The 26,531-nt window shown below is 41.0% G+C and overlaps 1 protein-coding gene across 5 annotated transcripts in view; it reads left to right on the top strand.

Annotated features, from left to right (window-relative positions):
- Positions 1-26,531, top strand: part of LOC138749500 (E3 ubiquitin-protein ligase NEDD4-like) — a 266,638-nt gene that overhangs the window by 84,724 nt on the left and 155,383 nt on the right. For 2 of the 5 annotated variants that reach the window (XM_069910911.1, XM_069910913.1), the window contains exon 5: positions 8,087-8,140. The exons of 1 other annotated variant lie outside the window; for it this stretch is intronic. In XM_069910911.1, coding sequence (XP_069767012.1) covers positions 8,087-8,140 — 54 coding nt within the window. Of the gene's footprint in view, positions 1-8,086; positions 8,141-15,713; positions 16,986-26,531 lie in introns of those variants that run through there. 2 more of the 5 variants (XM_069910909.1, XM_069910910.1) reach the window with 1 other exon arrangement.

The raw sequence follows: 26,531 nt of genomic DNA, 5'->3' as shown, positions 1-26,531 counted from the left end.
ATGGGAGGGAAGAGAGAAAGGCTAGTGGCTGTACTGATTAATGAGACTGCAAAACTGAAAGAGGGAGAATGTCTCGGAAGTTATAATTAGTTTTTTTTTAAAAAGGGGCAAATGTGCTGATGTACTGGAAGGACTATTCTACATGTTTCAAACTGATGGATGGAATATTGAGGAGTAAATTAGTTGAGGTTAGAGGTTGTGTAGCACAGAAAAGGCCCCTTCAGCCTAGCATGTCTGTGCTGATCGTTTGCTCATCCCATTTAACATCATTAGGACCATATCCTTTTCAAGTCAGTCTAAACTCTTCTCATACATAGTAATTGATTCCACCACCTCCTTTGGCATTGAGTTCCAGACATCGTTTTCTTTTTAAAAAAAACTTGCCCTCATCTCCTCTTTAAAACTCCTCTCACCAGATGATCACTTGATTTTGAAACCTTTACCATGTGGAAATGACAATATCCTAAAAGAGAAACTCTAGTAATCATACCGGTCTTTTAATGACATTAAACTTACTGAATCCCCCATTATCAATAAGCTGACCAGGAGCTAAATTAGAGTATAGAATCAGAATTTATTGTCATGAACATGTCACAAAATTTGTTGTTTTGCAGCATTACAGTGGAAATATTTCTGTAAATCACATTTCAAAAATAAATAAATCGTTCAAGAAAATAGAATAAAGTGAGTTAGTTTCTGTGGTCATTGTCCATTCAGAAATCTGATGACAGAGGGGAAGAAGCTGTCCTTGTGCTGTTGAGTGTCCATCTTCAGGCTCTTGTGCCTTTTTCCCGATGGTAGCAGTGTGAAGAGGCCTGGGCGGTGTGGGGTGGGAAGCGGGGGATGGTCCTTGAGAATAGAGGCTACTTTCTTCAGACACCACCTATTGTAGATGTCCTCACTGGAGGATGTTTCTGGCTGAGTTAACAACTCTGGAGTTTTTTTCCTGTCCTGTGCATCGGCACCTCCGTTCCAGACAGTGGTGCAACCAGACAGAATGTTCTCCATTTCTTTAGAAATTTTTGAGAGTTTTGCTGACAGACCGAATCTCCTTAAACTCCTCAGAAAGTATAGCTGCTGGAGATCTTTTTTCATGATCGCATCGACAAGGAAGTTCCAGAATCCTCAGAGATGTCGATGAGGACTGGTTTATGTTCTCCTGATGTCCTTCTTAAAGTCCACAATCATCTCTTTAGCTTTGCTAATGTTCAGTGCAAGGTTGTTGTTGTTACAGCACACAACTAGCAGATCTATCTCCCTCTTACACACTTTCTCATTACTCTTTGTGATTCTGCTGACAGTCGTGGTGTCATTGGTAAATTTAGAGATGGCATTTGAATTGTGCTTTGCCACACAGTCTCAAACAACGAATCAGAACTGGACGTGGTGGTTGGCCCGGAAAGGGTTTTTTCCTCAACGCCCTATGTGCTCAATCAAATTCCAGACCATCTATAAAAAATTCACTACCCAACACATCTGGAATCCACTTCTTAAAAAATTTTACCGGATACAAGCCTACAATATCTTCTGGCAGACCTACTATTTTTACATTATTTCTTCAACCTTGATTTGATAAAGAATCAATCTTCAACAGTTCCTTCTTCTGAATCCCCCAATCCACAAGAGTCCTCCACTTTTTTCATTTTTTTCTCTGTTTCCTTCCACTTGATCTTTACATTCATAAGAGGCATCTTCAATTTTTTGAAATTATCCTGTACAGAATCCACTGCCATTAACATCACTTTTAACCACATTTATATCCTTTTTCACAGAAGTCATTTCTTCACAGATATTATTCATTTTAATTTTCATTTCTGTAAATCCCTGACTTAACTGTGTAGACATCTGTACTGACATATTTTCCATCTGGTGTGCAATCCCTTCCAAAATCGAAAGTACAGAATCCAGTCCAGGTTCCATTACTCCCTTTTGAGGCCTACTTTCCTTAATCCCAGCCTCCATAGGCTCCTCCTGCCTTAATTCCAACACAGCAGGGCTTTCCTCTTCTTCCGCTGCGCTTGTCACTCGTCCAATGCAGCTGCGGGTCTGCACCCCCGTCAACAGCATGCCGACCTTGTCAGCCTGCTCCCATCCGGGTTCCCCCACAGCCCACACGTTGTCCAGAAGCTCCCAAACATGTGATGCACCGCGCATGCCCGGGAGCATCGCCAACCGCGCAGCCGTGTCTTCTGACATGCACTACACGCCCGTAGACCACCAAACAGTATAGTCTGTAAGACTGTCCCCGCTTGGCTGACCCACCCGCGCGCCCGTCAGAGCCGGCCAAACCCAAAACAGAACCGGCGCCATTTTGTAATTGCGAGATTGGCGCTGGGGTTATACTCATCCGTCCTGGAATACATTGAGGCTTGTGAGCTCCTATAGACAACTCCGTGGCTTCAGCTTGATAGGTAGGCCTCAATTCTTCAACACTTTTAAAGGTAATTTCTTTTATAACTGTGTCTTTGATTTCTTCACATTTGTAGTCATTTTGCATCTCCACTGTTCAGAAGTCTATAAAAACTTTTTAACCACTTTCACAACTTTTAAATTCAGGTATTAATAAGTCCAACTGGGGGAAGATGGAACTACACGTCTTCTTTCTATGCCATCTAACCTAAGCCATGGGTTCAGAGTGAGTAGAGCCATGGGCTAAGCACACATCCTTGAGGTACATCTGTGTTGATCGTCAATAAGGAGGAGACACTGTTTTCAATTCATACTGACTGTGGTTTTCCAATGAGGAAGTCAAGGCTTTGTTTGCAGAGGGTGGTACAGTGGCCCAGGGTTTTGAGCTTGTTGACCAGCACTGAGGGAATGATGTTGTTGATACATCCAGGATTCAATACTAAGGATCACCAATATGGCCGAGAAGATCACTGGCTCTCTCTTTCCTCTATTGAAGACATTTACCAGGAGCATTGCTTAAGTAGGGCTCATAGAGTTATAGAAGGCCCTTTCCACCTACCACACAGTATCTTTGACCTTCTGCCACCAAGAAGGAGGTACAGGAGTATCAACATCAGGACAGCCAGGCTGGAGAATAGTTTATTTCCTCAGGCTGTGAGATTAGCAAACAGTATCCTGTAAATCATCCCAGATATTTATTTTACATTGTATCTTTATGTATATATGTGATTATTATGTTTCATCAGGCTGTATATGTACCATTGGATGATAATAAACTTCAGATTCAGATTTATTATCAGAGTACATGCATAATAACATACAACTTGAAAGCGATGAGCAGGGTTCAGGTTCCAGTTTCTATTTTTTTGGGGGGGAAGGGAATATGTAAGCTTGAAGATTCTTCTTTCTTTGGCTTGGCTTCGCGGACGAAGATTTATGGAGGGGGTAAATGTCCACGTCAGCTGCAGGCTCGTTTGTGGCTGACAAGTCCGATGCGGGACAGGCAGACACGGTTGCAGCGGCTGCAGGGGAAAATTGGTTGGTTGGGGTTGGGTGTTGGGTTTTTCCTCCTTTGCCTTTTGTCAGTGAGGTGGGCTCTGCGGTCTTCTTCAAAGGAGGTTGCTGCCCGCCAAACTGTGAGGCGCCAAGATGCACGGTTTGAGGCGATATCAGCCCACTGGCGGTGGTCAATGTGGCAGGCACCAAGAGATTTCTTTAGGCAGTCCTTGTACCTTTTCTTTGGTGCACCTCTGTCACGGTGGCCAGTGGAGAGCTCACTATATAACACGATCTTGGGAAGGCGATGGTCCTCCATTCTGGAGACGTGACCCACCCAGCGCAGCTGGATCTTCAGCAGCGTGGACTCGATGCTGTTGACCTCTGCCATCTCGAGTACTTCGACGTTAGGGATGAAAGCGCTCCAATGAGTGTTGAGGATGGAGCGGAGACAACGCTGGTAGAAGCGTTCTAGGAGCCGTAGGTGATGCCGGTAGAGGACCCATGATTCGAAGCCGAACAGGAGTGTGGGTATGACAACGGCTCTGTATACGCTTATCTTTGTGAGGTTTTTCAGTTGGTTGTTTTTCCAGACTCTTTTGTGTAGTCTTCCAAAGGCGCTATTTGCCTTGGCGAGTCTGTTGTCTATCTCGTTGTCGATCCTTGCATCTGATGAAATGGTGCAGCTGATATAGGTAAACTGGTTGACCGTTTTGAGTTTTGTGTGCCCGACGGAGATGTGGGGGTGCTGGTAGTCATGGTGGGGAGCTGGCTGATGGAGGACCTCAGTTTTCTTCAGGCTGACTTCCAGGCCAAACATTTTGGCAGTTTCCGCAAAACAGGACGTCAAGCGCTGAAGAGCTGGCTCTGAATGGGCAACTAAAGCGGCATCGTCTGCAAAGAGTAGTTCACGGACTAGTTTCTCTTGTGTCTTGGTGTGAGCTTGCAGGCGCCTCAGATTGAAGAGACTGCCATCCGTGCGGTACCGGATGTAAACAGCGTCTTCATTGTTGAGGTCTTTCATGGCTTGGAACCCTTCTCCATTAACAATGGCGTGAAGCAAGGCTGTGTTCTCGCACCAACCTGCTTGAAGATTACACTTCTGGTTAAAGTTATGACTATTAAATGAAAGGCAAATAAGGGATTTGTCATGCTTTCATCAGCTGGGACATAATGTTACAAAAGTACAAGTGTTAAAGCACACTTGGCATATTGTGTACAGTTCTGGCCAACCTTGCCACAGGAAAGATACCATCATGGGAGCAGAACAGATCCATGATGATGCAACTGGGACTGATGGGCTTGAGTTAAAAGGAGAGGTTGGGTAGGCTGGGACTTTTCTCCCTGGAGCTGAGGATGCTGAAATCATGAGGGGCATAGATAAGACGGTCTCTTTCCCAGGGTAGGGGAGCCCAAAACTAGTGGACAAGAGGAAAAGGTATAAAGGGTCTTGAGGTGTATCAAAGGTAGTGATATATGGAATGAGCTACTAGAGGAAGTGGGTACAAATGCAGTATTTAAGTGCACTTTGGACATAGATAGGAAAGGTTCCGAAGGACATGGGCTGAATACAATGAAATGGGACCAAGTTGGGTAGACAATGGTCTGGGATGAAGGGGCTGTTTGCAGATGTCAGACCTCATGAAAATTTCAGTGAGAATTAATAGGCTGGTGAGCTTGATGTCAGTAGTAAAGTTATTGGAAGGTTTTCTAAGAGATTGAATATAAAAGTATTTGGATAGACAGGGAACTGATTAGCAATAGTCTATGGTAGACCATGTTAACCAATCATAGAGTTTGCAATGAAGTTACCAGGAAAAGTGTTGAAGGAAATAAGTTGAAGGAAAGGAGTTTATTAAGGCTTTTGACAAGGTTTCACATGGGAGGTCAGTCACTCAATGTTGATGAAGTAATAAATTGGTTTTGACATTGGCATTACGGAAGAAGCCAGAGAGTAGTAGTGGATAATTGTCTTACAGACTGGAATCCTTCAACTGGAGATGTGCCTCAGAGATCAGTGCTGAGTCCATTATGGTTTGTCATTTATATCAATGATCTGGATGATAACGTTATAAATTGGATCAGCAAGTTTGCAGTTGACATAAAGATTAAAATGTAGTGGACAGCAAGGAAGGCTTTCAAAGCTTGCAGAGGGATCTGGACCGGCTGGAAAAATGGGCTGAAAAGTGGCAGATGAAATTTAATGCAGATTAGAGTGAGATATTGCATTTTGGAAGGATAAACCATGGCAGATGTTACGAACTAATAAAATCTTATTAGTATTAACAAAAGAACAGCAATGGAAAATTCACCAATGGTAAATTTATAAACTGTTAAGTATTTGTAAACTTAACTCTGTCTTATACCCCACTATGCCCAAATGTGTGTGAGAGAGAGATTGTATCTCAAATTATTACAGTTTAGGCATAATTCCGAAAATTTCAGCATCAAATGTCTTATGTTAAATAAAGATTTTTAAATTACAGTTCAGAAGTAACTATGAAGCATTATAAAACATTGTCTTCAGACCTTTTAAAAACTCACGAGTCTTTTGATGAGTTGTCTTTGAGAGATAATTCTTTCTCTGAGTGATTTCACAAACTCCCTCTTATCTTGCCTAAGAGTTTTGGAGTCATAGTTTTCCACTCTTTTCTCTTTTTTAATCGTGTGATTTTCCATTTAACAAGGCTGCCCTCTTCTTAGAGGCAGTTGGAGTGGGGCTATTTCTTTTAAAATACCACTTTTGGTGTTCCTCCTTTTATTATGGAGAACACAGGCAGCCTTCCTTTTAAAGGAATTAGTGGCTGCTTTTGTAATTCTGTTGATACAGAATGGCCTTCTTCATCTGATCCAAAAATGTCTGATTTTGAAAATATATTCCATACAGATCTTTCATGTCACATGGCATGACATCATAAAAGCCTTTGAAGTCCTTTTTACATTTTCATGTTAAAAAGCATAATTTAATCTTTGTCTTCCCAAAATCAAAGTAATTGCCTTTGATGTTTCTCTCCTGCTTCCGAGTAGTCTAGGATTGACCATGCAAATGCTTCTTAAATAAACATTCCATTGTTCTCAGTATCTTAAGAACCATCATAAAATATTTCATCTCTGCTTCAACTGTAGTCACAGCAGACTTCTGACTCTGAGATTATGTCAGCTACCATCTTGAAAGAAGCTCCCTCTCTGTTTTTAAAATGCAAATGTGTTGTCTTTGTGCCCCTGAAACCAATTCCACAAAATAACATACCAAGAAATATATTTAACTCTATAATTTCCTAAGAAATATATATTTTATCACTAAAGATTAACACAAATCCGTTACATAGGGCATACATGGCAAACGTTAGGGCACTGAAGAGTGAGGTAGAACAGAGGGATTTGGGAATATAGATACATAATTCCCTGAAATTGATGTCAAGAGAGTTTTTAAGTATTTTGGACTTCATAAATCAAAGTATTGAGTATAGGAGTTATGGTAAAGTTGTCTAAGACACAGGTGAGGCCAAATTTAGAGTATTTAGTTTTGGTCACCGAACTACAGGAAAAGTATCAATAAGATTGAAAGAGAAGACTTACTCGGATGTTGCTGGGAAGACCTGAGTTACAGGAAAAGGTCATATAGGTTTGAGGGGAGATTTGATAGAGGCATCCAAAATTATGATGAGTATAGACAGAGTAAATATAACTAGGTTTTTTCCACTGAAGGTAGATGAGATACAAACCAGAGAATATGGGTTAAGGATGAAGGGGGGAAAGTGTAAGGGTGCATAAGGGGGAATTTCTTCACATGGAGGGTAGTGGGAGTGTGGAGTAAGATGCCACCTGATGTGGCATTTTACAAAAATGCAGGCTCATTTTTGATGTTTAAAAAAAAAATTGGACAGGTTCGTGGATGGGAGGGGTATGGAGGGATATGGTCCAGTTCCAGGTCACTTTGACTAGGCAGAAAAATAGTTCGGCATAGACTCGAAGGGCCAAGGAGTCTGTTTCAGTGTTGTAACATTCCACAATTCTAATTTGTTGGACAACCAATAGTTGATCACGATGGCAGTTCCTTTCCTATTTCATCTCTTCAGTGTTTGATTTTTTAAATTATTTTGTAGATTTGTCATTTATACTCTTTCTAAATATAATCAAATTTCACAATGTATTTGAGGTCATTTTTTTCTGATTAGTGATTTGTTGCTTTGCTTCAGATTGAGGAGTTGTGAAAATGTCTTGCAATCAGTTATTGACCCTACATTCCAAGGAATAGGTAAAATATTGCTATTAATATTTTCAAGGTATTGTAACAATGAGACAAAATTGAGAAGTTAGGCCATTGTTGTTGATTTTTGCTTCCTTAGCAGTCCCTCAGGGTTGAGAATGACCCACTTCTATCGGTTCTGATATACTGACCAGGGCAATCTGGGAATGTATGGTGCAGGATGTGTTTGTTGGAGGATTGGGTGGGTGGTAATTGAGAGGCCAAACATTCCTTCAACTTTTTTTTTGGCCTGCTTTCAAAGTAATGGGTAAACCTTATGATAATTGTTTTTAAAGGATTTATAGTTTGGCAACATAAAAGGAGGACTTTTAGAATGTATATTTTAATGAAGTTAATTGTCATTTAGGTAGACTCTGCAGTGAGAATCCTGTGTTCTTTTTAATTGTATTTTTATATTTCTACACTTACTAGGTTCAGCCAAGGCAGCATCGAATTCTCTTTGAAGTGTTTGATGAAAATCGCTTGGTGAGTTCTTTAATCCATATCGACAGGAATAATTACTCCAGAGTAAAATAAATGTTGCCACGTGTAACATAGGTCATTCCTGTTCTTATTTTCAATGCAGTTTGAGTGTAGAGAAAATCTTTTTTTTTTAATTTTGTCTGGAATCTTAAGGAAAAGTAAGGATAAAGGGTCTCACATTCTACCATATCAGGACTGAGGCAAATCTGAGTCTGCTACAGTTTTGATTCCTTGTTGATGTCTGCTTACTCCCATTGTAAGCCACAATGGAAGGTTGTGTTAAAATCAAGTAGAATATTGCCAGTCCTTCTTCTCACGGCCAAGGAAGTTTTGCTGAAGATGCTTCCCAATATCTAATGGAATGTTACTGACTTTAAAAAAACTGAAGATGCCGGCTGTCTGATTAATATCAGAAAATGCTGGAAACACTCAGCAGGTCAATTTTAATGAAACATTCACTCTGTTTCTCTTTCCAAAAATGCCTTCTGGTCTGCTAAGTGTTTCCAGCATTTTCCATTTCTTTAATTGAACACTATTGTTCGGTGATAAAGGCCAATGCTAATCCATTGTGTAGTTTCAGTTTTGGTATGTGTTCTTGTGCTGGCTCCCTTCTCTAGCACTCAGTGCGCTGAAGACCTTCACTTTTGCTGGTAACTGGTTGTAACTACTGGTTTTAGAATTTGGCCTGGTGACTTACCCTCCACTTTTCTTTCATTTATTTATTGGTTCGATTTTAGATTCCTTTTTAAAAAATATTTTATTTATAAATTTTCAAACTCAAACTCGAGCAACTTCCAGTAATCAGTCACAAATTACAGTTATACATTATACACAAGATTCGCCGTTGAGTCTGAGCTATTTTTCCTCCTCCCTCCCCACATTCAACAGACCACAATTACATAAAACATTAAAGACACCTACAACAAAAGTTGGGAACATATCGTGGAATTGTCATGGCCTGACAGCCGGTGCCCAGGTTGTTACATTTTTCTTGACTTGATTGGGCTGGAATGGACCCTCCCCCTCCAACCCCCCCCCCCCCACCAACCCTGCAACTCCTTCACTAGAAGGGTAGACAGTGAAGACAGGGTGGCAAAGCATGCAGATCCACACTATAACTGTATTCCTATAAAATTTAAATATGGCTGCCAAAATTTTAGAAAAATGTTATATTTTTTCCTTAAATTGTAGGTAATTTTCTCTAGGGGAACACAACTTTGCATTTCCATGTTCCAGTGCGGAATGCTCAGGCAGGAGTAGGATTTCCAGGTAACCGCTATGTACTTCCTGGTCACTGCCAATGCGATCATTACAAATTGGATTTGGAATTTGGACAGCTTCATCTTAAGCCTTATGTCCATCATTTTTCCCAATAGGAACAGCTCTGGGTCCTATGGGAATTCTTTACATGATTTTTTTCTAGGACTTGGCCTAGTTCCACCTAGAGGGGTCTCACCTTGGTATATGTCCAGTGCACAAAGGTTCCTGTCGCAATGCCACATCTGAAGCATTGGTCTGAAGTTAGCCTTAATCAATTTTTGCGGTGTCAAATATAGCTGGTGGAGAAGGTTATACTGCACCAGCCTATACCGCGCGTTAATAATCATAGTCATGCTGTTCCGACACAGATCTGACCAGCATCACTCATCAATCATTATTCCTTAGTCTGACTCCCACATTTGCCTTGATTTGTAAAGGCCTGGTTTAGGGCCTTCCACTTGGTGTAAGAAATACATCGCTGAGATGAACTTCCCTGTGTTTCCCTTTTAAATCAGGGTCTCTATGTCACTGTGCATTGGTAAGGTCATGGATGGACCTAATTTGTCCCTCAAAAAAATCTTATCTGAAGGCAGCAGAGGAACATTTTATTTGACAAATCATATTTATTTCTGAATTGCTCAAATGACATTAATTGACCCTGCTATAACAGTCCTCAATACACCTTACCCCCTTTCAGCACCAGGTGTCCATGATCTTCTTGTCTATCATCAATGTGACTAATGTATTCGGAATCGGGGGTGTTTTTGTGGCCACTTCAAATGACTATAATCCCTCTTAGTAAGTGACACATTTCGCTCATCCCAATTGATCATATACCCAGAGACTTCTTCATAGTCTTCAAAGTTGAGAGCAGCCTGGCCATTGAGTTTACTGGGTCTGTCAGATATATTAGCACTTGATTTTGTGTTCCTCCCGGCCTCCCCTAAATCCCTTGATGTCTGGATTCTGGTGAATGGCCTCGGCCAAAGGCTCCATAGCTAATACAAATAGGGCTGGAGATAATGGACACCCTTGTCGACTGGCTCTTGACAGTGGAAAGGCTAAAGAAATTTTCTCATTGGTCACGATTTTAACCTTGAGTGCATGGTTCAATACACTTATCCAATTTATAAAAGTTGGCCCTAGCCCCAGTTTTGCCAGTACCTTGAATACGAAGTCCCATTCCAATCTGTTCAATGCCTTCTCTACATCCAGGGCTACGCTTCTTTCATCCCTTGACTGTGTCAGATGCATTATACTCAGCAGCCTGCCTATTGTTGTCCGCTGCCTGCCTTTTTTTTTGCATAAAGTCCGCTTGATCTTTATTTTGCCAATATATTCACCAGGGCTTGGCAAATATCTTATGATCCATATTTAATAATGAGATTGGTCTGTAAGAGGATGGTTTCAATGGATCCCAGTCTTTTTTGGGAATTACCATAATAATTGCTATCGAAAAGGATTCTGGGAATGTGTGAGTCTCAGTTGCCTGATCTACCACTTCTATAAAAAGAGGTATCAATAAATATTTAAATTCCTTGTAGAACTCAGACAGGAACCCATCCTCCCTTAGAGATTTGTTAGTCTGTAATGCACTCAGTGCTTTTTCTATTTCTTCTTCTGTGAAGGGGAGATCTAACCCTTCCTGTTCTCCTAGGTTTAAATTTGGTAGTTCCAGTTTTGACAGGAACTGGCCCCCCTGCCAATTCTGACATACAGATTTTCAAACATTTGCTTGAAGGTCTGATTAATTTCTCTAAGTTATCCTAGAGTAGGAATCATGTTGCCTCGAGTAGAAGGAATAATCCCACTCCCTTGGGTGTTTTCATCTCCATACATTGTATTAAATTCAGCTCCTTCATAAAGTCAGTGGTAGCCCTTGCTGCCTTTGTATTTGCTATTTTTTTCATCGACTTGTCCAGGACAGGATACAGACAAAAATTTTAAGTTCCCCCTCGCCCCACCCCACCCAACCAAAATATTTTCTCTTCCCTCTGCCAATTTCGGGAAGGTAATGTATGAATTTTTCATCATCAAGATTGAGAGCATATACATACATTAGGGTCCAGGACTCTGAATATATCTGACATTGCACCATTACAAATCTCCCTGCTTTGTCTGTGACTACGCTTTCCTCTCTTACCGGAACACTTTTTTCATCAAGATTGCCACACCCCCCTTGCCTTAGAACCAAATGGGGAGGCTATTACCTGGCCTACCTATCTCTTTTATAACTTTTGATGTTCCTGCTCTGTTAAATGTGTTTCGTGAAGGCCAGGTCCGCCCCCATTTTCTTTATGTGGCCCAAGACTCTTTTCCTCTTCACTCTGCCATTCAAATCATTTATGTTAAGACTTATACATTTGATATTATTGGTCATTGCCCCAGAGATTCCTCCCAAGTCTATGTTTTCCCCTGTACCCCAACCACCCCATGTCCAACATCTACCCAATCCTTTTCCTTCAGCCAGGCATTCCAGCCCACCATCCGCAACAAATCCCAGAAAAAGAAAAATAATAAAAGAAACAAAAAGGACAAAAAAGATAAAAAGAACAACGTAACATACGGCAACAAACTATGAAATTAACATATATTGCCCATTTATATCTCATTTCCTTTAATCTCCCCACACCCCAGTGACTTCACCCACTGCCCCTTCCTCACCATAGACTGTGCATTTTGCACCCATCTACCTCCCACACCTCTCTGCCCTCACTCCCCAAGCCCCCCCGGACTATTTCGTTTTTTACAAATTCTCCCATTAAGCAGTTAAACCTACTATTGTTATTCTTGTATATAGCTATTACTTGCAAAGAATTCTTATATACAACAAAACATTGGCACTGCACACATATATACTATTTCTTTTAAACTGACAACTGTTTTACAAACTGCTGGGCCTCTTTGACCTCCAACAGGAACTTTCTCTCGCCTGCTGCCATTACAATTTTTAGAGTTGCCGGGTATATAAGGACACCTTGGTATCCTTTCTGCTTGGCCATTCCTTTTATTGGCTCAAATTCTTTTCTTTGTTTTCAGAGGGCCACACTTATATCTGGGTTGAATATCATCTTATTCGACTCCAGCTCCATTGGCCTCCCCCTTGCCTTTGCCCTGACAGCCGCCACCCTTAAAATTTTCTCACAGTCCTGGTCATTGACCAGGGTCTGGGCATAGGAAAGGGGACCAATGGGCCTTCTCTACTTCCACTGATTCCCTCAGATTTCCCTTCTCTGGTAACCAGTGTTGGAAAATTGCTACGAGATCCCCTTCTTTACTTTCTGGCAACCCCACAATTTTTATGGTATTCCTCTGGCTTTGGTTCTCCTGAGTGTTAATTCTTTGCTAGAGACATCCCCTTTCTGCCTCCCACATGGTAACTTCCCTCTCCAATTTATTTATTCTGTCCTTATTATCTCCAGTTCTTTCTTCCACTTCAGACACCATTCCTGTCAGTCCAATTGGGGCATTTTTCCATCTGTCCATTTTGTTTAACAATTCCCCTGTTTTCTCCCTTAAATTTCTGGCTAGTCTCTCCTCCATTCTTCCCATGGTCTGTAAAATATCTTGTAGTGAGGGCTCCGTGCCCCCTCCCCATCTTGCCGATGCCATCTTGCTTCCCTCATGGATCTTGGGTCTTCCCTGCTCTTTCCTCCGGATGCCGTCTCCAACTTCCTCATCGCTTCGCACCTTGCTGGAATCCCCATTAGAGCCATCTACTGATGCAGGACCAAGGTCTCCCATGTCTCCTGGACTCAGCGTCGCCATCCTAGACTCCATGAAGCGAGTGGTTCGGGTGCCAACCATTCCTCCTACCTTGCTGGTTGTCTTTGTCTGACTGGCGTTTTTCTTTCCCATTATTTTCAGGTAGGGATCTTTATTTATCTATTTTTAGCATTTTTTTAAAGCTGTTTTTGACTGTCCTGGTCCAGGAGCGCTAGGGGACGACGTCCTACTATTCCCTCATCGTCATGTGACCTCTTGGATTCCTTTTTCTCTTTCTCCAGTTTGAAAGCACTCCACAAGTGGGGCATTGTCATCCATTATACTGCAGGTACCACACTGAATTTCCAAATGCACTGTCATCACTTCTGTTTTATAAAGTGGGTTTTACACTCATCTGGATTAATGGAATTCTTCAGCATTTGAAATTTGCATATTTCTAGAATTTCTGCTCTCAAAACACAGTAGTTCTGCTGTCAACTTTCAAAATGGGGGCATTAACAGTGGGACTGCTGTTCCATTTGATACATTTTTGATTTTAAGTTAGTTTAGGGTTATAGGGAATTGAGAAAAGAATACAGATATTAATACATAATTGGGTTAGCATTTAAAAGATGCATTGTTATGGGTACATTGCAGAAAAGCGATAAAGAGAATGCTGTAATTATTCTACGTCAGTCCAATGATCAGAAAATTGAGCTCGTTTGCAGTAGAAATTTGAGTTTGCTTGGCTGGCTGGAGTTCCAGGAAAATAAATCTTGGATGATTCTGGATTAGTAGACTATTTTCTACAAGAGGTTACTGCTCTTTCCAAACATCATTTTTTGCAGCCAGAATATTCTATTAAAAACATTATTTAAGCGAGTATTTATTTCCTTCAAAGAACCTACCTCTATTTAGTCAGGTTGGCTGTTTTGGTTGCCTTCTGAGGACAAATCCAAAGGTCAAAGGGCTATTTTTTTTATTTGCAGACCAGACTATTCTACTTCTGTGCAGCAGTAGAATGTTTTCATAAAAAGGCATCTGTTTAAAAAGCCAAGTAAATGGTGCAGTTGTGGAGCCACTTGTATCCCCAAAGGGCATTCAGATGGCCATTGTACAGTTACCAAACACTTGCTGTGGGTTTGTTGAAAAAAGTTACGTATTTTATTTCAGTAGTATCATTGAATGAACTATTATTTCTGTCACAAGTTATATTTTGTATTAATAAGGTTTTATGTCAAAAAATGTGGGAAGTGACTAAATTTTTATTCTGATTGCACGCACTAAGGTAGCCCAAGGTAACTGCCTTCTGGTGTATTTTTTCATGATAGACTTTGACCATAGAATTGTCGGGTATCATTCTGTTGCAAACCGTTTGTGGTCTTGTAGCCTAAAAGTGTTAATATAAAGAACATACGCCAAAAGAATAATTTCTGAGGTTAAGATTGCTCTTATTTTTCATGATTATAACGTAGGGTAGTGTCCAATAATTTGAAAAATGCTTCCCCATAAAAAAAATTACTATTCAGTGCTTTTGAATCTCTGCAGCCGATCGAAAAGCTGCAGGGAGAAAAGAATGTTGTTCTTTTGGCACAGCCATGCGTTTCAAATGTCAGGATGTGGCATTTCTGTGTGTGAAGAGAAGGGTTTTTCATAGTTAGCTTCACTGAACAGGCTTGAAAAGTACTCACAGTCCACTATCCAGCAGCACTCGAGTCCAGAGGGAGTCTAATAATAGTTTTGTTTTTGTTTTCTTTCTGACAAGATTTACTCATAATCAGGTCTATATTTGATGGTTGGATTTCAATGTGTCCAAGCTCAAACAGAACTGAAAATGTGAGTTTGATATTATTATCTAGCACAAGACAATTCTTGCATTGCAGAATTGACAAAAGCAAATCGTGTTCAATGACGAATGCATAGCTCTGGAGTCTCTTGCAGTTTGTCAGCAGTAGCTTCTATTATCCCTGGACTATAATATTGTGGTCTATGTTCAGAAACCCCTTCAATACTGAAGTGTGCTGGATGTCGCTCTTTGAAATTTCCTGTAATGCAATACTATGGGGTAAAAATATGATGTTGGTTCAGTGCAAGGGAAATGGGAAAAGCTGCCGTGTCCACAGTGGTGCCACATTATTGCCTTGCTTGGTGGGGATGAGATATAATATGTGAAACTGCCATACAAGGACTGTTGATTTTGGGTCAGATTCAGTCATTCATACAAGTAAAGGAGGCTTAATTGAAGCAAGGTTGGCTGGAATTCAAACTGTGCAGCAGCTGAGCTCCTTGTAAAGGTTGCTGAATGTTCAGTGCTGTGGAAAGGACTGCCTTCGTTTCTCACACTTTGCAGACATTCATGGATTTCAGACGTGGAGGTGTTTCTGTGTCCGTGGATTTTGTTGCTCTATATTTCTGACTTCCTGGGCTGACCAGCTACGGTTCAATAATGATTGGAATGCTGCTTGTCACTTCAGCTATTTCTGCCTCTCTACAGCTACTGATGGTGACTGTATCCCAAGCTGTAGTGCTTGCTATGTTTGCCTTCGGTTTTCCCTGCAACATGTGAAGTTTTAACCAGCTCAGATCCATTCCAAACTAGGACCACGTTTGTTTTATTTTTTTTTAAATGGCTCGCCGTTTACGATTGCATTTTGCAACCAGGAGGAGCAACACTGACCCGCTGTCAGAAACTTCAGGAGAGGGCTTGGAGAGTAATATTTGCATGACAGTTGAGACTGTCCCAATAAATTCAAGAAAGAATGTTAATCAATTGACAACGCCCGAGCCTGCAGTGGTGTCAACAGTGTCACAGACTGAACGCATCCTGCAACGCAGTTCTTCGTTGTTCATACCACAGGTTAGTAATAACGAGCATCTCCGCAAAAAGAGCTCCACATTGCAAATTTCATTACAGTCCGAACAGCCCAGTAAGCACCGTGAACCTGGTAACAGCAGCAGCTGTGAGCGTGCTTTATACAGTAGCAAAATACCTTTTGACCAAGAATTCTTAGAGTCCACCAGAACATCAGCAAAGATGAGGAAATCAAAGGTGCAGTTAAGGCGCTGTTCATCACTTGTGATATTTCCCCAGAGTCCTTGTAACACTCCACCAGCTACACCGACCAGCCCAGATCCTTTTACAGATCGAAGTAGCAATCCCTCGTTAAGTAGATTCCTTCCTTGCTCTCGAGAACCAATTCAAGGTGACGATCAGATTGTGTCGAAATCCAAAGAAACAAGTACTTGTTTTGTTGCAACAGCCGTGAATGGGCTGCGATTGTCTAACCCAACTTGTTCTCTGAATGAAGTTAGAGATATCAAACCACTGTACTGTAATGGGCACCATTCGGGTCAGAATCAAGCACCAGATGATACCAAGGAAGATCCTGACTGCCAGGGAAAAGTGAAGAAACTACACAAACCTTTCAATCACATTCTGCATTTGAATTGCCAAAAAACACTTGTATTAGGAACAGAGACCAAGGAAGGACAAATATACCATGAATCATTTGTAAAGAGTTCTTTAAATGCTGGACGTCGACGATATCAAGATATCAAATTAATAAGGAGCACGTCAGTATGTTTACCTTCATTCAAGCATTCAGAATGCCGAGTGAATGATGATGGGGTGGATGAAAGGGAAAGGGTGCATGAGCAGGGCAAGCGCCCCATCTTTCAAAGAAGCCACTCACTTGAAGTTCCCTGCCAGCTGGTCTCCAGTTATCATTCAAGACTGAAACATTACTGTTCAAAAGTAGGAAACTCTCAACTTCAAATTCATGTAGCTCCAAGATCAGAGCAGAAAATATTTATTTCAGAGGAGAAAATAACTGGAACCTACAAAAAGGAAGTTAATGCAACTATTTGGAGTCGAGAATATAAGGTAAGCTAGTTAAATAAAGTCAGACTTGAAAATACAGGAATAGAAGAAACGCATAACAATTGTCCTTCCTATTTTATTGTGAAATTGTGAGTGGTGGCTATTTGTATATTTTTAAAGCTTCTTGTGGGAAATGACAATTGTAGGTGATGTTGAAATTAAAATAGTTGTGCCTTGGAAAAAATAACATGTGATGACTGGTTCTTGTCTTCATGTTGCACTTAATTCTAGGCATATTTGCATTAATGTTTAAAGAATTTTCAATGCACTTGGTCCAATTTAAAGAATTAAAAAGCAATCTTGAGGCCAAAGAGTTTCTCTTGGAGTTGTCAGTTGCCAAAAATGAAATTTGTTATACTTGTTGTACTGTATTAATTAATTGAGCTCTCTATGGAAGTTGTTTACTTTCCTAATGGGGGATTCATTTATTTGGATGAATTGTGTGTAATGAAATGGAAGTTGGTGCCTTTATTTATTAATTATGCACAAAATAAGTTGCTGACTGAATCTTTATAATCAGTCAGAATTCTTGAGACTTTATTCTGCTGATAATCTTGTCCTCTTGGATCTAACCTATTTATCCAGCAAGTTAAAAGCAAATTAAAAATATTCTGGTTTTGGCACTTCCTGAAAGCAACATTCCTGAAAGTACTTTGACAGATTATCTTATCATGAAATAGTTACCAACACTGCAGTCCTCATTGTAAATATTTCATTGTGCTCAGCTGAGAACATTATCTTGAAGTCTTAATTTATGCCGTTGATGTTCTCTGAATAATTTGCTCTTTCCCAAATTCCAACTATCTCTTGTGCTTCATGACTAAGCAAGTGTGAAAGTTTAAGACATAAAGCTGTGTCCTGCAAGTTAAATTTGGACATCAAAATCCATTTCCTGCTATTTTAAATATTTCTGTTTGTAGTTTAGTTAACCTTAGAACTATATATTAATAATTTCCAATTGAGCAACTTGGTTACCTCCGCATAACACCATCAAATGCCCATTATTTTCTCTTACAAAAATTGATGCTGCACTTCTCACACAATTTTGAATTAGAAACAAGTCTAAGAGCAGACACATGCTTGTTCAGATGAGCATATCTTCATTTGCAGATTGTATCTTTTTTTTGAACCCACAAAACATTTATTTCCCTTTTAAGTTCAACATCAATTTCCTTGTGCTTCATGAATCAAATGGGTATGATTGGCGTTTCATTAAAGAAATAATTAGGGTTTTTTAAATGTATAGACAGTTAGGTTATCCCTTTGTTTTATAAACTGAATCAATATTAGATTGGCTAAATATAGTGGAGTGTAAACCAGATTTAAAAATATTGCTGCCAGAATATTTCATCAGACTCCAGATAGTCTGGCCTGGAATACTTGTATGGAAGGTCTGAGTTCAAATATAACAACTTGATATTGGAGTAGCGGTGGCCACAGGCAGCCATCTGTACAGAGCAGCCATGAAATTGGATCAGCAGCGTGGTGGTGGAGTTCTGTTGTGCTTGCAGACGTGAAAAGTCCACATACTGCTCTTTCACTTGGGCAATAGATTTCAGCAACAAACCTATCAGATGACCTGGTGTCTATAATTAACGGCTTGTTAAAGGCGATTTTTCAAATCTTGGGAGAAAGATTTGACCACTGTTTTGTGACAGGTCTGTTACCTTCAGATCTGGATATCCAATAGCATTTCTAAACCACTAACGACCATGATAATATTGATGAAATTAGCAGATTTTGACCACAACAATGTTGAAACAATTTAAAAATGAATCTTTCGAAGATCACTTTAATCCTTCGAACAGGAAAATCCCTTGACAATCATGCCCAAGGCAAAAAAAAAAGTGGTTTCTTTGTTGCCTCCTGCTAGCATGCTCATGGGTTTCATTCTTCCATTTTTAACTGGAGCAGCTTGGTGTCCAGTATCAGAGAAATATTTCCATCCATTTTATTTTGTCTGTTGTAAAATTCAACTGTTTACTGCAGAAAGTTCCTTTTCTTTTGAAAGTTGCATGTATTGAAGATGAACTTTGTAGAAACCATTGTTTGTAACCTTGTGGAACATCTCTATTAAGATGATTCCTTTTGCCAACATTAACTTTGTGTTTAAAATGTGTTAAGAGCTACAGAATCTATCCTGCATCTGATCCACTTCACTAACCTGTGAGGACTTGGCAACCAAAACCAGATTCAAATTTGGATTCAAGAGTGACAAAGCAAGAGAAAGGGGATTTTACCCAGGCTTGTGGGCTTGAGTTATTACTTCTGTAGAGACTTGAGTCACATCCTGTTCACTGACTTGGCATCCCTCTTCAAATAAAGAGCAAGGAATAGATTTCAAAGTCTCCTTTAGCATTTTTTTTGCAATGTTTATGGAATCACACAACATGTCTTCAGGAATGATGCAGGTAATGTGATGAGACGGCAATTAGTTCAAGTTGTCCCAGTGTGAGATTATGCTAAATTATTATTATTTTTTTTACCCTCTGATTCTCTGCTAGATTTTTCCTGAGCTTGACTTTGTACAATTTAAGGATTAGGTACATGGACGTGTAGAGGCCAGATCTTCTTGTCCATTTGATCTTCTGGTTATGGATGTTGCATAATGTTGCAGTTTTTTTCTTCAGTCCACCATTTTATCATTTTCAGTCTGCGGAAAATACAATCTATCTGTAATAAGTGTCTGAGAGAGAAATGCTACAATGGTAGTTGCACCTCATTTTCTCAGTGTAATTAAACTTTTTGTCTACAGGGATCCATTTACTGCAGCTTTTTGTTTATCCGTTGAAACGAGCTGAGTGATTAATCAGTCAAGTGTAACTTGGGCAAACATCAGATGTTCATTGAATCACAGCAGTTGAACGCACTGGTGATTTCCCTCCATGGCCTAACCTTCTTGCATGGAGGTGCATGTGATCCAACGATGGACTTTATCACATCCTCCACAGACCTGGTGGTTTAGTACAGCCGAGGGCAGACACTATTTCAGCTGACATAATAAAGCAATGGAAATAAAACAGACATGAAAAGTTTTAACAAAAAAAAGGGCGCAATTTAGATCACTGCTGGTGCAGAATGTAAATTATGTCTTGCAAGTAATCTCTCCACTCTTGACTCAAACTGGCAATAGTAACAATTTTCCTGCACATTTAGCACCAGCACAAAATGTGCTGTGTTGTCCCAGTATTTGGAATAGATTTAGTTTCATTAAATTACCTTAACTTGAAATATGATTTGCCTTCTATATTTTTCACTTCATTATGCATACATTTACACAGTTAATGAATAGTTAAATAAGACAATCTTCTAAATTATTATCAAAGTAGTCATTTGTAGCTCAGTGCCATGCTATTTGTAAATTTTTTAATAAGAAAATGATCTGTATAATTTTAATGCTGCTGATGCCAAGAGCATTGATCAGTGCAGCACAGGCCCTTTGGCCCATTGTGCCTGTTCTTGATTTGTAGAGCTGGTATTTCAACTGCAACACTTGATTTAGGGTCTGCTGGACAAATCAAACCTTTAATGAGCAATCCGCAATCTTCAGAGGAAAGGGATTATTAGAAGCAGTACTGGTTCACCCAAAATCAAAACACATTTTGGCACCAAGGAAGTATTTTGCCATTTTTTTGACAATAATGTGTGATTCAGTTATTTCCACGATTATGTGGATTATTTCTGCCTCCTTCACCACTGTTTTGAAGATAATTATTAAGGTTGATTTAACAGAGGAACAGACCAATTAGCCCACATCTATGCTGAACGTGACTTCCAAACTCTGCTGTTTGCACCTGAGAAACATGGCTCCAACCCCTTTAGATTCATGTGTCTACCCAGAAGCGTCCACCACTACTCCTGGCACCCATCGCTCTCTTGTAAAATATTTGCCCCACACATCTCCATTAAACTTCCTCCCTCTCATCTTAAACACAGGTTCTCTCATGGGGGGAAATATACCGACTGTCCACCCCATCAATGGCTCTCATGATTTTATAAACCTCTGGTCTTGCCTAAGTTTCAGAGAAAGCTTGCCCAATCTCACCCCATAACCTGCAAGATCTTATTAAACTTTTTCTATATCTTGTCCGGGGCCTCCACGTCCTTCCCGTAATGGAGCAACCAGAATTGCATGCAACATTCCAAGTGTGGCTGAACCAGTTTTATACAGCTGCAAAATGGCTTTTATACATAATGAAGACAAACATTCCATATGCCACTTTTATCACCCTGTTTTACTTGAGTGGACTATTTCAATGAACTGTGGACCCAGTCCCCCAGATCCTCTGCACGTCTTACTTTTAAGAGATCTACCTTTAACTATATACATTCCCCTTTCATTCGACCTCCCAAAGTGCAAGGCCTCATACTTGTTGAAATTAAACTTCATCTGCCAATTATCTGTCCATATCTGTTAGAAATCTACATCCTGTTGTATTGTTGATCGTCCTCTGCACTGTGTACAACCCCACCAATCTTTGTATCCTCTGCAAACTTACTGAGAGACACAGATGCTGGAAAAGTGCAAAAGCCTTCACAATGCTGGATGAACTGCATCGATCAAGCAGTGTTCAATGGAAGGCGTCGATGTTTTGGGCTGAACCCCTTTGATAGCATTTTGTGTGTTTCTTCAGGCCCTACTAATCTACCCACCTACTTTTCATCTGAGTCATTTATAGACATCATTAAGCATCAGGGGTCCCAATAGTGATCTCTGCAGAATCAATGGTTACAGGGTCTCCAGCCCAAATAACAGCCTTGCACCACTATCCACTGTCTTCTGTGGACAAACTTTAAACTCACCTTGAATCCTATGCATTTGCACATTCTGAATTGCCTTACCTTGGAGGTCCTTACTTACTAAAGCCCATGTACACGATATTCTCTGACCTACCCTCATCAACCTCTTTGTCATCTCCTCAAAAAACCGAGTCAAATTGATAAGACATGATCTGCCCCTCAGAAATTGACTAAGCTGACCATGACTTTCGAAATGTGCATAATCCCTATCCCTAAATAACCTTTCCAATATATTCCCCACCACTGATGTGAGGCTCACTAGCCTATAATTTTCTTGATTATTTTTTTTCTCTTTCTCTTTTCTCTTTCCTCACCTGTCACTAGAGAGGATGTAAAGATCTTTGTCAAGAACCCAGCAATCTCATCATTTGCTTCTTTCAATAAATAGGGACATATCCCATCACTCCTGATTTGTATGATCCCTCTTAGGGATGGGGAATTTCCAATGATTTACTACACTCTATCATAGAGGTCTCCTCATCCCCATCCTCAAGTTAGCCTGGCTGCATGAAACTGTAACCCCAGGCAGGATAACACATCAACCCTACATCTATCCTGTCAAGCACCACAATAAATTTTTGTTTCATTAGGTCACCTCTCATTCATCTGAATTCAAGAGAACATAGGTTCATTTTCCTTAATCTTTCCTCTTGAGTCACTCCACCTCCACCACATGTAGAACCTTGGATGAAGTCCTGCGGTTGTATGCATATCCTTCCTTTGGTATAGAGACCAGATCTGTACAGAGTAGTGATCTCACCAGAGCTCTATGTAATTTGTGCAAGCCATCATTATTCTTGTACTCAAAACCTTTTGCAATAAAGGCTAGCACATTGTTTGCCTAATTCCTTGCTATGCCCACATGTGAGTCATATGCTAGGACACCCAGGTCCTTCTCAGCACCAATACCTGTCAACTGCTCATTTTTAAAAAAAATTCTACCAAAGTAGCTGACCTCATATCTTTCCACATCTACCATGTCCTTCTCCATTTACTAATTTTACCCTTGAGGTCTCTGTATCCCCTCAATTCAAAAGCAACTCTACAATCTTCAATATGTCACTTAAAGGAATACCGGATGCTGTAGGTTTCTGTGAGGGACGCTGGATAAAGTGGCGATTCTGTCCGCCTTATTGTAGACGAAAGTTAAAGAATTTCATGTATGTTATATTTTAAATGTAATGTTATGTGGCAATAATGGAACCTTTACCTTTAACTGGTATAAATGCTGAATAGCTGATGCCCCCCCCCCCCAACTTGAAGTTGGCCTTATTTATTAATTTTTAAAAACTTTATTTATTTTCCTTATTTGCATCTTTGCTCTGTCCACGGCAATAACCAGGACCTCCCAGTGGCAAACCATTTTAATTCTGCACCATATTCCCACATTGACGTCTGTCCTTGGCCTCATGTACTGCCAAACTGAGGCTACCCACAAATTGGAGCAACAACTGATATTCCATCTGGAACCCTCCAACCAGATGGCATTAACATAGACATCTCCAGTTTCTGTTAGACTCCTTCCCCATCTCTCTCTCCACCCCCCCCCCCAGCTCCCCACCCTCTTTGCCCTCCATTCAGAGAGTTATACCCTCCCTCGTCACTTCTCAGCTTTTTTCTTTCTGCCCCATGATTTATTTGCCTGTTGGCCTGTGTTCCACCCCTCCCCCTCCTCCCCTCACCTTTTTAATCAGGTTTAAAACGTGAAAGTCTGCAGACACTGGTTGAAGTAAAAACACAAGGCTGAAAAAACTCAGCAGGTCAAATAGTTGTTATGTGAAGGTCCGTGTGGGTCCCACAGGTTAAGAACCAGGCCAAGATTGAGGTACAAAGCACGGAATCTAAACGCTAAATTAACTTAAACACACAGTTCACAAGGGGATGAACATGCACTGCGAATAACGAGGGAAAACCAACAAAACCTAGGAATGGCACAAACACATACAGTAAACAATCAGATCAAGGTAATGCTACGTGCCCCCACCCCTTAACCTGACTAACTGGCCTCGGGACTCATTCCAACCCAATACAAAAGATGATACTCATGAGCCACGAAGAGTCGAGGGAGAGAGCAAAGGAAAGCATCATCCTTTATAATGCTAGAGGGTCCAGCCCAGATCATTTACAGGAGTCAATGGCTCGGTGCCAGGAGGGTTAATCCAATTACAACTGCCATTGGCCCAAGGCCAAGTATAGGCAGGCTGGAGAGTGCAGTCCAGGTAATTTACATGGTTTCAATGGCAAGGTGTGCACTAATGGGTGGGGCGGAACCAAACCTTGATTGGCAGTCCTCTGACTAGGTAGGGAGCAGTGCTGTCACATGACAGCCACAACCCTTCCCAATGCAATCCACCCCTTGGATTCCATTCACCAACTATGAGACAATCAATAACGATGCATATGTTCTAAGTAAAAACAAAAAGACATGTTTTTTAAAAAAAACTAATCAAGTGGGTCAATATATACACCATTGCCTTCTGAATGCTGGACAAGACACTTAGTCAAATTCAATGACAGCACCTCACCAGCTCCACCCCCCACCCCTGACCAAACAGGGTCGTCTGTTACCGATGGGGCAGGGTGCTGTGAAGCTGCTCTCCAGAGTCAGAGGGAAGGGTAGAAAAAGGAATTTGTTTGGTCACTGACTCCTATGGCTGTTTTCTCCGGCTTAGCTAGAAAATGTGAGCCCCCTTACCACCAATGTCTGTGAACAGGCAGTGCAAGGTCATCCATCAGATGCCAGAGCCATCTCTTGGTTTGCGCATCCTGTGCCTTGGCCTCATGCTTGAGCACTCCTCAGGTACAGAGCCCAGATGCCTGTCACTGTAAGCCAGGGGGCAGACCTGGGGTGCCCATTTTTTATGGGCTTACTTTTGACACGGGGATGCTGTTCCTGTTCACATTCTCGTTAATCGGGTGCCCCAAGTGCCTCTGTTATATCCCTGTAACGAAAGCCAGGAGGAGTCAGGACAAAAAGTTAGCCATTTCGTGTTTTTAAATCAAGGCTTCCACAGGTGTTTTTCTGTTAATGGGAATTGTGGGGTGATGTTATCATTGAAACAAAATATATACAATGTTTCCTTCCATGGTCAACTTACAAACTGTAACTTTGCATCCACAGACTGCAATTATGTATCTATAAATTGTATGTTCAATTTCTCTGAGTGTGCTCAGAGACATTATGCATAGTAAAAACCACAGCTAAGGGTGTCATTTAAAAAAAAATATAAAGGCTTGGTAAGATAGAATGTCCAGAGCACCAGCTGTTCTCTTGCTGAGACTTTTTTGCATAATTCATGACAAACTGTCTTGTTGGCCATTAGTCAGTTCAGTGTCACTGTACAGGTGGTAGCAAAATCATACGTGATCCTGAGGAAAGTTTTGGCCAATGTCCTGGTATCAAATGGGTTGTAGCGAATGGTGGTAAGAGGTGGAGATTTTGTTCAGAAGACTCGCAGGACTCTGCACACTTGGATCTTCTGCTAGAGGTTCGTTCCATTTGGTGACCATCTCACTGGCCGAGATCTGTTATTTAAAAGGAACACCTACCTGGCAGGGGGTTGAGTGGCAGTGCTTGTTGAACAGCTTGCTTTGGTGTGTCAAAAGCAGCCCATTGTTCTGGTCCACATAGGAATGTGGCTTTCTTACAGGAGACCCTATTAGGGTGCTTTAAAGAGCATGGTAAGGTGGGATATGTACTGCTGGCAATAATTAGAAGGCCCCCCCCCCCCCCCACTGAGGCTCTGGGTGTCTTTTATTTGAGGGGATGGCAAAATTCAAAATTCCACTCCTGGCAGTCTCAGAAGATACCTCTTTGATCTGAGCTCCATTGTATCCCCAGAAACAGGACATTTTGGCTGGGGAACCGCACCTTTTCAATATTAATGAACCAGTCCCATTTCCTGAGGGAGATTAATATGTGAATGACCTTTGACACAATTGTATAATGAAGAATTGACATCTTTGGGATCTTAAATAGGTTGGACATTGCAGCAGATTAAACTGTAACAAAGAGTGTGACTGTGCAATGTGTCTTGTCTCTTGTTCCAAATAATTGCAAACTGCTCTTGTGAGTTGAACTGTAGGAGGAATGGAATGGAAAAGAAAACATTTTTGTTGCAGGATCTGTACTGTAGGCTGCAAACAATGTGGAGGGGGGTGGGGGGGGGGGGGGGGGAAACAACAACTGGTTCCCCTTTGGCTATCCCAGCTACAATTGTAGCCTGTGCAACCCTGAACATAAACTTGCCCCTATTAGTATAAAACATTGATTCCTAGAATTCATTCAGGGAGAGGCTCTATTAAGACTGTTAGGTCCCCCTGGCAGGAGTGGGCAATGGAACAAATGTGTTGGGGGCCCTGGCCTTCATCCTATAGGAGAGGGGGTGGGGGTTCTGCCACCCCATGGATGAGGGTTCCTGTTGGTGTAGGTGATACAGTTCCTGTCTCAGCAGATCTCTGAACTCAGCCTTGAGGGCAGGAGAGACTTTCAAGTGGGGAGGAGCAGAGACAGCGTTAATGTTGGCAGGGGCAGCCGTAGGCTTTATCCCACGGTGGTTGTAGGTTTTCCCCTGTGTAGCGTGAATAAAAACTCTCATGACTGGAGGGAAAACATATGCTTTTATTAGCTTATAACTGAGGGTAGAGTCTTGCAACAGTCTTCAGAAGGGTTCTGGATTTAGACAGGAAACAGGGTTATATATGGGCAGATGGGGGCGGAGCTGGGAGGTGGAGCCAGCCATCAGCACA

The sequence above is a fragment of the Narcine bancroftii genome, chromosome 14 (assembly GCF_036971445.1).
Source record: "Narcine bancroftii isolate sNarBan1 chromosome 14, sNarBan1.hap1, whole genome shotgun sequence".
Classification (NCBI taxonomy): Eukaryota; Metazoa; Chordata; class Chondrichthyes; order Torpediniformes; family Narcinidae; genus Narcine; species Narcine bancroftii.
This window is presented reverse-complemented; position numbering and strand designations above follow the sequence as displayed.